The sequence below is a fragment of the Perognathus longimembris genome, chromosome 14 (assembly GCF_023159225.1).
Source record: "Perognathus longimembris pacificus isolate PPM17 chromosome 14, ASM2315922v1, whole genome shotgun sequence".
Taxonomy (NCBI): domain Eukaryota; kingdom Metazoa; phylum Chordata; class Mammalia; order Rodentia; family Heteromyidae; genus Perognathus; species Perognathus longimembris.
This window is the reverse complement of record NC_063174.1, coordinates 51,403,796-51,416,538: the sequence shown is the minus strand read 5'-3', so window position 1 is coordinate 51,416,538 and position 12,743 is coordinate 51,403,796. Positions and strand designations below refer to the sequence as shown.

At 36.2% G+C, this 12,743-nt stretch overlaps 1 protein-coding gene across 2 annotated transcripts in view; it reads left to right on the top strand.

Moving 5' to 3' along the window:
* Galc (galactosylceramidase) overlaps positions 1-12,743 on the top strand; it is a 39,397-nt gene that overhangs the window by 19,634 nt on the left and 7,020 nt on the right. For both annotated transcript variants that reach the window (XM_048361833.1, XM_048361834.1), the window contains exons 8-14: positions 780-935; positions 2,988-3,112; positions 5,199-5,326; positions 8,105-8,194; positions 9,691-9,777; positions 11,376-11,526; positions 12,545-12,725. In XM_048361833.1, the coding sequence (XP_048217790.1) occupies positions 780-935; positions 2,988-3,112; positions 5,199-5,326; positions 8,105-8,194; positions 9,691-9,777; positions 11,376-11,526; positions 12,545-12,725 (918 nt within the window). The remainder of the gene's footprint in view (positions 1-779; positions 936-2,987; positions 3,113-5,198; positions 5,327-8,104; positions 8,195-9,690; positions 9,778-11,375; positions 11,527-12,544; positions 12,726-12,743) is intronic.

The following is a 12,743-nucleotide window of genomic DNA, read 5'->3' as shown; positions in this document are numbered from 1 at the left end:
TTCACATATGTAGGTATTAATGTAAACAGAACTTAAAAGCAGTCCAAACAACTATCAGCCGTACATTTTTTAGTGGCAAAAGGTATATTTTCCAATCTTACTCTTGTAATGACCAAAACTTAAAACAAAACCTTTAATGAATGATTTTAGCATTGTTTAGTCTTATTCGCTAGGGCCTATTAGTTTTAGCAAAGTATCTTAGCATACTAAACACTGAAGATAACTGGGTTGGGGTCCCCTGGAGTATTACTGAGTCCACCTAGCACTTGACTCTTAGTGTTTACTCTCAGGCTAAGATTAGCCTAGCCAGCTGTTTGAACTCAGCTCTTAGCAGCCTGCACTTTTTCTGCCTTCTTGCAGAAGGAGACACAGTACCTAGTAAATGTTTTGCCCATAGACATGTAAATGGACAACAGAAATAAGGGAAACAAAAGTTTATGTTTAAAACTGGTACCAATCTCAAAGACAAAACTAGTCAAGACAAAACAGAACATAGAAACAGAGGCTTTTACGCCTTGGATGGCATGTCCAGCGTCCACAAGCTGCCAGCCAGAGTGATGGAAAGTCCATAGGGCCCTGAAAATTCTCAGGGGGATCCTCCCCAGTGGAGATTTCCATCCCCTGGCAATCAACCTGCCGAGGCCGCCCACCAGAGGACTTTTTTCCCAATTTAGCACTCCACACGAAACACAACTAATCAAACAAGGACAAAGACACATGAAACATTCATGTAACTGTCTTATCCTGTTATTAACTTATGGTTATACTTTCTTTCCTAGGGCTCATTATCCTGGGACCCATACAGTACACAATGCAAGGTTGACTGGAAAGAAACTTTGGTCTTCTGAAGATTTTAGTACATTAAACAGTGATGTGGGCGCAGGCTGTTGGGCTCGAATATTAAATCAGAATTACATCAATGGCTATATGACTTCGTAAGTTATTCATACCCTTTTAGGAATTTTATTATAAACATTTAAAGGGAACAATTAAATAGAAAATGCTAACATAGACTCTGTTATTCTCATAGCCTCTATTTTGTTATCTTAAATCATCATTTGCTTTTTATTAGCCTCATTTACATCAAATCTGAACTTACATGCCTGTATTTGAATATAGCTTATATTAAGAAAAGTTGGGTTTATTGAGGTATAATGTATAGTAAAATTTATAAAAAATTATAATTTATAAAATAAAATAAATTGTAAATTATGTGTTTTGCCACTTATACCTACATATTTTTGTCTGTTTCCCAAACATAAGGATATTTTTACATGACTACACTATAATTTTTATGTATATTGACATTTAAAGAAAAAAATACTTTGTTAGTACTGGGGTTTGAGCTCAGGCCTTGAGCTTTCCAGGTCTACACACTGCTACTTGAATCACACCCTACCTTTTTTGCTTTTGTTAATTTTTGAGTAGTGTCTGACATAGTATGCTGGTCTGGGCTGGACTGTGGTCCTCCTGTGTGTGCTTTCTATGGAGCTGGGATAGTAGGCTTGTACTACCATACCTGGATTTTGTTGTTTGAGATGAAGTCTCAGAAACGTTTTCCCTGGGCTGGCTTCAAATTGTAACCTTCCTGATTGCCACCTCCTAAACAGCTGGGATTATTGAGGTGAACCTAATCTTGCCTTGTCTGAAGAAGAGCCTGGGATCCTTGCTACGCTGACTGCTAGGTTTCTGCTGAGGCTTCACTGAAGCCAGAGTCTACAGGGAGGGATCTTGGGACGTTGTTTATCTAGTCCAGATGATTTGGATTCTGCACAAGTTTGGGAAACACCAATGTTGAGAATGTATTATGCTTTTCTCTTCCTAGAAAAAATGCAAGTTATTTTAATCCATAGCTTTTTATAAACTCAAATAATCAGCCATGAGTAAATATATTTGTGCATATCTGTATTCTTAGACATGAGGTATCTAGGTGAGAGGTAATGGAGTTTTTGAAGGCTTTTTTACATCTTTTACAAAATTCCTTCCAGAAAGTTTGTCTGATTGACAGTTCCATCACTATGCAGAGAAGATACCAGGACTTATGCAAACTATGAGCAAAATCATGTGTAATGTTCACAGATAGTGAGATTTTTGAAAGTTGGGAGTATTATTTCTACTTTGCCTTGAGATAATTAGAACTCTTTTATTGCCTAAGTATAGTAGTCTGACATTTTGTAATAGGTGCCAGCTTGATCAGAAAAATAAAATTCTCTAAGCTGTTTATCATCCTCCTCCTCCTCCTCCACTTCCTCCTCTATGCCTTCTCCTCCTTCTCCTCATCTAGATGTGAAGAACTCAGCCTGGTACAAGAACTTCATCTTTTATGTTTGGCTTTTCTGAGTCACAATCTTAGGCTTCAATATCTGCTGTGGACTTTTAGGACTGATCAACTGAAAGAATAAGCCATAAAGTAGACCAGCAAGTAGATCCAACTAATGCTTGTAGCTAAAACAAAATGCTATCAGTAGTAAAGCTCAATCTTGATCCATGTTTGTCATATGCTTTAATATGTTTAGTACTCCCAACCAATTCATGATCTGAGTACACACAGTGTCCTCATTTTATATATGAGGATACTGGGGTCCAGAGAGGTTGAATGGTAGAGTCAGGATCTGAACCCAGACATTCCGACACTTCAGAGTTCTCCGTTATAAATTGTGTCATAAGATGGAGACATGATGAAGGCTGACTGTTGAAAGGAAAGCAGGCATAGACAGCATTCATTTACATTGGGTTCAAGTTTATGACATAGATAGAAATGACATCATTGGCTATGAATTTGTACGTTCCATATACATTTGTATTTTTTTATGATGTGATTCATCATTAAAATGTTTAGTTATATGTAGCATTGAAGTTTTCAAAATGTGAGTAAATTTATGCAGTTTCTGTTTTCTTGGGCCATCATTTTATGTTCATTTACATAATAATTATGGTAAGGATTCTTTACTCCAAGCTTTTATCACATGCTTTTTTTTTTTTTAAAGTACAATTGCTTGGAATTTGGTGGCTAGTTACTATGAAGAGTTGCCCTATGGACGATGTGGACTAATGACTGCCCAGGAGCCATGGAGTGGGCACTATGTAGTGGAATCTCCCATTTGGGTGTCAGGTAAGGCTCACATTCTATCTTACCCTAAAATCCCCCTGGAGAGGCAAACCAGAAAACACCTACAGGAGATGCTCTACACTCAAGTATCACAAAATCTGTCCATGTTTGGTGTGTCTCCATTTTAAGGGAGATTGGTCAGTGTTTTAATAAGATTGTCTTGAGAAATTAGGTTACTTTAATTAGGTTACTGTATTCTATATTTGATTATTCATAGCCCAGGACCTTAGAAATGACCAGGAGAGAAAGAAGGGAAAGGAGCAGGGAAGAAGGAATATTAATGATGTAGACAGAAATAATCACCTAGAGCATATAATCCCAAATCATAATGGCTAATAAAGTGAAGTATTGATAAAGATTTATTTCAATTCATAGTATCTAAGTTAAAAATTAGTCTTTTAGGTAACTGTTTTGTTGATCATTGTGCTAAGAAGATCAAAGGTGAGTAAATAACAAATACTAAGTAACAACTATTATATTTATTGAATTGTTAATTGAATAAGTAAAATATTGTGGCTATTCCCCAAATGTACTGATGTGTGTTGTTAAAAGGTAATTTTCACAGAAAGACACAATCATACCTTACATATAAATAAGAAAAGAACACATGATGAAGATTTTGTTTCTCGTATGATGTAAAGAAAATGTTAGAACCAGTTCAAAGGAAAAATCAACATAGCACAAATTTCTGTGAATTAAAGAATTTGAGATGAAGTATAAATGGAGGTCAGCTAAGTTTTGTGCAGCCAAGAGGGAATCAGTTAAATGTCTTTTGGAAAAAGCATAATTTATATAGTTCAAAGACAGGCCTATCGATCCAGCTATCTATTTTTTTTTTTTTTTTGCCAGTTCTTGGGCTTGCGTGTTATCCCTGAGCTTTTGTGCTCAAGGTTAGTGCTCTACTACTAGAGCCACAACTCCTATTTCTTGGTTTTTATTTTTATTTTTGTAGTTTAGTAGCGATAAGAGTCTCACGAACTTTTCTTGCCCATATTGGCTTTGAATTGTGATCATGAGATCTCAGCCACCTGAGTAGCTAGGATTACAGGCATAAGCCACTACCATTGGGCTCAGATCCAGCCCTTTCCATTGAAGCACAGAATAACATTATAGTGTCATTCATTAGTCACAAAGAAAGTTGAGGTCATATAGATGATGAATGGCATGGTCCCACTTTTTTATTGGGGGTTGTCATTATATTAAATGACTAGTAATGAATGTAACTTAAATTTAAAAATCTGTTGTTCAATAAAAGTTTTCTATTTTTTATTTTTTGGTAACTAATATTTGTGACTTTTGTTTCTAAAATCATAACTACTCACTGTACTTAAAAAATGATTTTTCCAAAGGTAAGTTGCTTTCAGAGAAAAATGATAAATAAAAACGAACCTGCTTATATCTTAAACCCTTATTTTGGTGATTTTCTCTTTTAGTTGATATGCCGTCCTTAGAAATTTGTAATCATGAACTCATTTGTATCTGTGATATTATTCTAAACTATTTTACTTGTTCTGAATATATAAAAAATTAAGTTGGACTTACATGTTTCTTTTGAGTAACTCCTTAAATGTTTAAATTGTTGTTCCTACTTTCCAAGACAATATACACTTTTAGTGTGGGGAGGTGAAATATTGCATACTATAATAAGGACAAAGTTTAGAGGTGACAACAAATACGTATAAAACAATTGAGGACATAGAAACAGTTTTTGAAGTGCATTACTAAGCTTAACTTCTTTGTTCGTTCTGTAAGAATGGGTCAACGGGAGTTGAACAAAGATTGAGAGGAAGAGTAACTTAACTTTGAGTTAGAGGAGTAACAACTTTGCTTTTGGTAAAAAATAACCAACTAATGCATACTAATGTAAGTTCACTTATTTTTACCAGTCATTTCAAGAATCTTTGTGCAGTTATACCATTAAAATAGATTAATTATTTAAAAAGTGAAATGTGATTGGCATATATATTTTCTCTAAAGTAGAAAATAGCTTTCTAGAAACAGATTCCAATTGGTTAAACTGCCATTTTTTAAAAAAGAAACTCTTATCATCATTTTTATTTTACTTGCATTTCTCTCTGTTTTCCTACAGCGCATACATCTCAGTTTACTCAACCAGGTTGGTACTACTTGAAGACAGTTGGCCATTTAAAGGAAGGAGGAAGCTATGTAGCTCTGACTGATGGCTTAGGCAACCTCACCATTGTCATTGAAACAATGGTAATTGTTTTGTTGTTGATATTGGATTCTCTCACTTGTTTAGTGTTGGAAAAAATAGTATACAAAACAGAACACACAAATACACATGTATATATGTATACATAGATATATACATATATATGCATATGTACATATATACTCAATTGTTTAGTGTTGGAAAAGTAGTATAATACAAAACAACATATAAATACACACATGTACATATACATGTTTATACACATATATGCACACACACATAAGGTCTTATAGCTTTCATTTAAAAATTTTAGTCATGAGTTAGTAAAACAGCAACACAAGTAACCAGTTTTACTTGCTATTAACCTCCAGACTCTCCCTTGTCCTGATGTGTAAGGTCAGGGAAGCTGTGGTTCTTCCATTGTCCATCTTAGGTGGTGCTGTTTGAGGGGTATTTTGAGTCTATTAAGAGAATGGCAAGCCTAAGGTTTAAGTATCTGGGAGGCTGATTGGGGAGAGAGAAGGAATGGCAGGGATGAACAGAAGGATGGAGAAAGCAGGGGCGGAAATGGGGTGTGCTAGGTCTCAAGGGAACTGAGTGGAAGACTGAAGGATGAAAAGAAGCAAATGGAAAGATTAGGTTTTACAGGTGTCAGTTTGGAGAAACCTTAAGTTTCCCAAAAAGACTAGTGAAGTTCCAACTAGGAGGAGGCGGTGTTACTGGTATTCAGTAGAGGTTTGAGAAGAGGGTTTCAGTTGACTTAAGTTCTCATGGGAAAAGCAGGATCTGAGTGAGACACCAGAGCATCCATAAAAAATACGTGTAGTATAGCTACTGCTACTAGGTTTTTCATGTCAATTTACATCTGGTCATCTGCTGATCATAATTTAAGAAGATCCTTTAAAGACATATTATTTATCAGGTTCCTGTCAGGACAAACAGTAAGTATTATGGGCAATATTGATTCTTTTTAAACTGAAGTTGTCTGATGAGTCACTCAATTGAACCAGAAAGCAGTAAGCCCTTCATGACTTACCATAGACCAAAGAGGAATTCTCAAAAGAGGGAGAAAACAGCTCCAGAACCACTCCCAAAGACAGCTGGAAGAAAGGACAGCTATTCCCTCCTACCTTATAGCTGGAAACAATGTTATCTGCAAATTGGATACAGTCCACATTCTGTATCCACATGGATACAGCCATATTCTTGGAGCTTCCTGCCCCCAAAAGATGTTGTGTACCTGACAACACCAAAAACTGGTTACCCACCTGTCTCTGGTAGCATTAGACAAGATTGGCTGCTTCTAGGTGGTATGGCTGGAAACAACTGAAAGAGTCAAGCCATTCATAGGACTCAAAGTGAAATTTAGATGTCCTTTGGGAAGAACGGATTCGTAATGAATGGAAATCTCAAGCCAAATTCATGTAAGAATCACAAACCAAACAATTGTCTCCTGATAATCTGAGTTGGAAGGGGGAGGACAAGACAGTTTTTTAAAAACCTTCTTCTTGTCATTTTTTTTTACTCATGGCCCATAGGTTATAGAAATTTGTTTTCTGAATTTATTAGAATGATTCAGAAGTTTTGTTTCCTAGTTATTCCCATTTCTCATTTGGTGGTAAATGTTATACTTTGTGTGACTAGAATCTTGTGTTTTGGTTAAGGATGTGGGAGACCTTGGTCAGTTTTCCACGTACAAATGAAGAGGTTGTGCATTCTGCTGTCTCTGGATGGAATGACTTATAGGTGTCAGTCAAAGCAAGCTACTTGATAGTGTTGTTCAAATCTCCATATATGCTTGCTGATTTTCTATTTATTTATAGTCTCAGTTACTGAGAGTGGAGCACTGGGATATCTATTCATTATCTTTGAAGTAGTTGTATAAGGGGTTATTGTTACATGTCAGTGTATGAGTATAATGCATCTTTATCCGCACCACCCCTTTCATCAATCTCCCTCATTCCTCCCAATCTAACCCATCCCCTCAGTTTTCTTAGTTGAAGTGTCTATTTATGATTTAAAAAATTATAATTATCTGTTAAGCCCAGAATAGAACCTTGCATTATATGAGTCCTATGATTGTTGAATCCTCTAAGTAGAATTTACATCTTAGTCTTTTTTTGTTTCTAGCTCATGATAGTGACTTGTAAAGGATGAAAGCAATATGAGAACTATCTGTTGCATCTATTAAGCTTCCCTTCATTTGTATTTGAAAGATATATTTATATGGGCTATCTTTTCAGTGAAAACATCATTTTTTTTTTTTTTTTTGGTCAGTTATGGGGCTTAAAGTCAAGGCCTGGGCACTATTCCTGGGCTCTTTTGCTCAAGGCTAGTGCTCTATCTCACTTGAGCCACAGCACCACTTCCAGTTTTTGGGTGGGTTAACTGGAGATAAGAATCTCACAGACTTTCCTGCCTGGGTTGGCTTTGCGCCACGATCCTCAGATCTCAGCCTCTTGAGTACTTAGGATTACAGGCATGAGCCTCTGATGCCTAGCTAAGGCTTAAAAAAAAAATATTTGGTACATTTTACTTGAAAAGCATTTATAACAAAAAATTTTATTCCAAGCATGAGTGTCTCTAGAGTTCAGCTATTTGATTCAGTTGAAATGTTCTTGAAATTTGCTTTGTCTAGTCACATAAAACACATTCATTAAGGGCACAGTAGAAAGGTTGTTAAAATTTGAGATAAATTCATGGTTGTTATGTAATGCATGCCACTTATTTTAATCTTGGGGCACTAGTTATTTGACCCCCCTTCTCCCTAAGATAGCTTGTATAGTATCATTTGGATAACTTAACTTTGTTTTTTTCTTCAGAGTCATAAACATTCTATGTGTATCCGGCCATTTCTTCCCTATTACAACGTGTCACGACAAGTGGCTACCTTTTTTCTTCAGGGAACTCTTGTAAGTACATATGTATCACTCCTATTTCTTTTGAAAACTCATACATTCTATTATAGGCCAGAAATTATTATGTGATAAGTCTTGTATTATGAGTTAATAATTTGTGTTTTTAAAGAAATAGGACATAAGCCAGTACATGGCAAAGTTCTCTGTGACTTTGAGGAACACTTGCAAAAGTCACTTGTAAGAAAATTATCCTTAGTGGACTGAGCATGAGTTATATAGTATAAAACTAACATTGATCTTTGGAATATTCTATTTGTAAAGTACTCAGTACTCTATACCAAAACAACAATATAAATTTCCAAAGACACTGTATGCTTGCTTTATACTGAACGAGGGGGAAAAAGGGCACCATATCTCTACCTCTTGTTGGATTTTTTTTAAACCAGAGATTATTGAACTTTAGGATCCTATGCTTATTTGGCTTACTTACTCACAGCTGTGTTCTACCACGTGAGCCATGCTTCCAGCCCATATTTTTGCTGTCTTTCAAAATAAAAGTTTTTGTTGGTTTTCCAGATAGTTTCTTGGGTTTTTGTGGTGTCTGGCTTTGAACCTCAGTCTTCCAGATCTTAGCCTCCTGAGAAGCTAGGATTATAATTGTGAGTCACTGGCACCTGGTTCTTTTGTTAGATTTGAATTGAGAACATTCAGTACCTTTTAAAATTAATGTATATAAAATTATTTTTATATTAGTGGATATTTTTGAAGCAAAGAAACTTTTTTTTTAAACATTTAGTATTCTTATCTTGATTAATACAGTGCCAAAGAACACAACCAGGAGATAAAAGACTGGAGGTTTATTGGCTGTGACGAGTAAGAACAGCATGATAGGCTTCCCTCTTCCCCCTAAAGCAATGATCTTCTCCTGCAAAGGCAGCAGGGGGATTTTTTTCAAGGAGCCTGTGCATGTTGATACACAAAAGCACACTGGGATGGGTACATCACATCATGATGTATACGGTGGATATTTCTAAGCACACTCAGTTTACAGTCATTCAAGAAGAAAAAATGATTAGGCACATTTCTGGGCACGCTTAAATTAGCTCAAGGTCATAGAGCAGGTGTCCCTAAAGGAAAGATGGCAGACAAGATTACTTCTGGGTGTGTTTTGTTAAGTGTTATTGCAAGCTAAGTTTATTCTGCCTGTAGGTCACCTAGAAGGATGAGTCATAGTGGTTAGTGTATTCTCTGAAAGTTTCTCTGAAGTCTTAGCTGAAACAAAAGTAAAGGACCACTCTGAATGTCTATTAGTGCAGGAGTTTGTTTTAAGAAATGCCTGGCAATCTTGTGTAGTAGCTGAAATTTATAGGAAAAAAAGTATTAGCTTAAGCAATGTCTTACTAATTTAAAAAGTGTTACTCGTTAATAGTTGAAATTTTTTTGTAAGTAGTAATAGGGTGTACATTATCATTGATCTTTTTTTTTAACTAGTATTTATTTGGGAAATGAAGCACTAACCCATGTTTTCTTGTTTTTTTTTTTTCCTTTAGAGTGATATACCAGAGCTACAGGTGTGGTATACTAAGCTTGGAATACCATCTGAGAGATACCTTTTTAAACGACTGGATTCTATATGGGTAGTTTGAAAATAAAGTCCTTTATGTTGATTATTATGACAGTAAGACAGTACAAAGTTGCCAGGAATGTGTTAATGAGTTAAGAATTTGAAATTTTGTAATTGGTTTTATGGTTGAAGCAATTGGTCTTTTTCTATGTTTTTTACTACAAATCCTTTTTAAGAAATTACAGAAGTCTGTGTGTTTATAGATGTTGTTTGCTCTTTAGTCCTAGCTTGTCTTGGGTGGTGCCACTATTATCTCAGTTGCTGCCCAGGTGAGAAATTGAAGTCTCATTGGAAATTCTTTTCCTCTGCATCCCAGTACTGATCACATGAAGACGATTCTGTCTTCTCTCTACTGCTGTGGCATGCTTAACTTCCTCATTACTGCTCCCATGATTTCAGACACTGCCTCCTGGTTTTCCAGCCTTGAGTGTTCACTCCCTCCTAGATAGCTACCCCACTGCCACCAGAGGGTGTGGTATTTGTAATGTGGGTCTTATTTGTATCTGTGCCTTGTTCAGAAGGTCTCAGTTTTCACTGCCATATTCATTCCTTACTGTAGCACCTGACCTTCATTGGCTCATCAGAGGTGAAAGATGGCTTTCTTTTCTTCTTCTTAAACTGGCCTCATGTAGTTTTCAAAGTGTGCATAAGTGTTCACTTACTTCTGTGACTGAACATGCTTTTTCTTCTCCCTGGGTAGCGTTTCTTATCTTTGTCATCTTTCCAAGCTCAACTAAGCTGACACTTGAGCTTTCCCTACCAGTCACCCTATAGCTACCTAGGACTGTGTGCTGACTGACTTAAACACTGTTCCTAGTACATCTTACTACAGTGCTTAGCATAGATGGTTTTTTCATGAATTATTTCAAAGATTGATCTGGCCCAAACAAGCATATTACTTCACCTAACTGACACACTTGGCAACATTTCTGATAATTACTAATGTTCTAATGATTAGTCATTATCAGTGATTAAGCACTCTGTAATGCTTTAATTTTTGCTTTCATGCTTACAAAGCCCTTTCAGGTGCATATTTTATGTGAGGGGAAAAACCCCTCAAAACATTGTTTCCAAGATCGTAAATGTGATACGAAATTTATAATAAATAATAGCATAATACATTTATAATTTATAATAAGCAGAATTTCTGTCTTTTGAGAACTATTTTCTATGCTTTAACAGTTGAGTCAAGAGTGAGATTTTGTGAATTGTTTTTCTCTTTGAAAAGTCCAAAGAGGGAAATGAGCAGAGCTTTCAGTTGTATGTATTAAATATATACAGTTCTAAAGAACTTACTGTATAATGGAAAAGAATAGGCCAGTAGGATATGTTTGGACACCACTTATTCCTTCCTGCAGTGAAATTCTTGTTTCAATAAAGTATAGAAATAAATATTCTAAAAATCTATTCAGCTATAAAGTCCTTGAAAATAGGTATAGAATATTACCAAGGGCCTTGATATTGTGTCTCACAAGGATTAAGGAAATCCCAACAGGAATGAGTTTTTTTTTTGTTGTTGTTGTTGTTAAGATTACTTTTCTCAAGGATTTTTGTGGCAGTGAGGGGAGCTTCACCCGGCCTTGAATGTGAGCATTTTTTTTTTTTTTCTAGCTCCTTGACAGTGGTGGCACCTTCACATTGGAACTGCAAGAAGATGAGATATTCACGCTCACCACTCTCACCACGGGTCGGAAAGGCCAGTTCCCATATCCTCCCAAATCCCGGCCCTTCCCATCTATCTATGATGATGATTTCAATGTTGGTAAGTTTTGTTTTTTTTTTTAACTAAGAACCTTTGTCTCCATCTTTGGTACTTGTAGGTAGATTTCTACTTGTGACACAGGTTGTATAATGGTTCATTTAGCTCTCGAATCTGTGCACTAAGAGGAGGCCTTACTTCTATATTTCTTCAAGGTAAAGCTTAACTTGCAGGCTTTATATTTTTCAGTGCTAGAAATGTGTAGAGGTCATTTTCAAAATGAAAGTTATAATTCTAGGTGCAGCTTCTGGTGCAGCTTAATATTTGTAACTTTGCCTTTGGCTCATTAACCACCACTGACATTTTCTTTTGTGTGAAGGTGAAGCCATGTTAATGTGTGTCTTTCCATGGTACTGGTTAAGTAATTAGGGGTAACTGTGTTATCCTTGGGTAACTCAAGTCATCACATACCCTCTGTGAGTTTTCTGTTATAACTCTCCTGTCGGTGTTTAGGAGGTTCTTACCTAAAGCTGTTACAGAAGCCCTCTCTATTAGTCATTTGGCAAAAGTTAGACAGGGTCATTGTTATATTCATAGATCACTCAGTAAGCCGCACAACTTTTTAACTAAGAAGTAATATTGTATTAGATTATGGGTGTCATTGATGGGTCATGTGGCTCTATAATCTCCTCCTGAAATCTGTGCAGGGTAGAAGAATAGCAGGGAGGGAACTAAGGTGGCTGGAGAGTGACTTGAACCTCTTATTGGCTTCAGGGCTACTTAGAGACTCCTCCCCCTCACTCTCCAGGAAAAATGATCTTCTAGCTGATTGACATATAAGGAAAGCTCCTTGGACTGTTTGTGCTGGAGTTTGCTCAACAATTTGGATAATACAAACAATGGATGATATGAACATCAATATCCCCTAGGCCTAAATTCTAAGATTTGATCATAAGTATTATATTATTTACAAACTTCCCAAAATGCTTCAAAATATACTATCTCAGAAAGGAGGATTTTGTAAGGACTCAGTTCTAAGTTACTAAAATACTAAGGGGACAATTTATTGTGTTCTGAACAGAGAACCCATATTTTAGTGAAGCTCCCTATTTTGCTGATCAGACCGGTGTCTTTGAGTACTACATGAACACTGAAGATCCAGGGGAGCACCGGTTCACTCTACGACAAGTTCTCAATCAACGCCCCATTACTTGGGCTGCTGATGCTTTCAGTCCAATCAGCATTATAGGAGATTACCAATGGTATGTAAGATTGGCGTC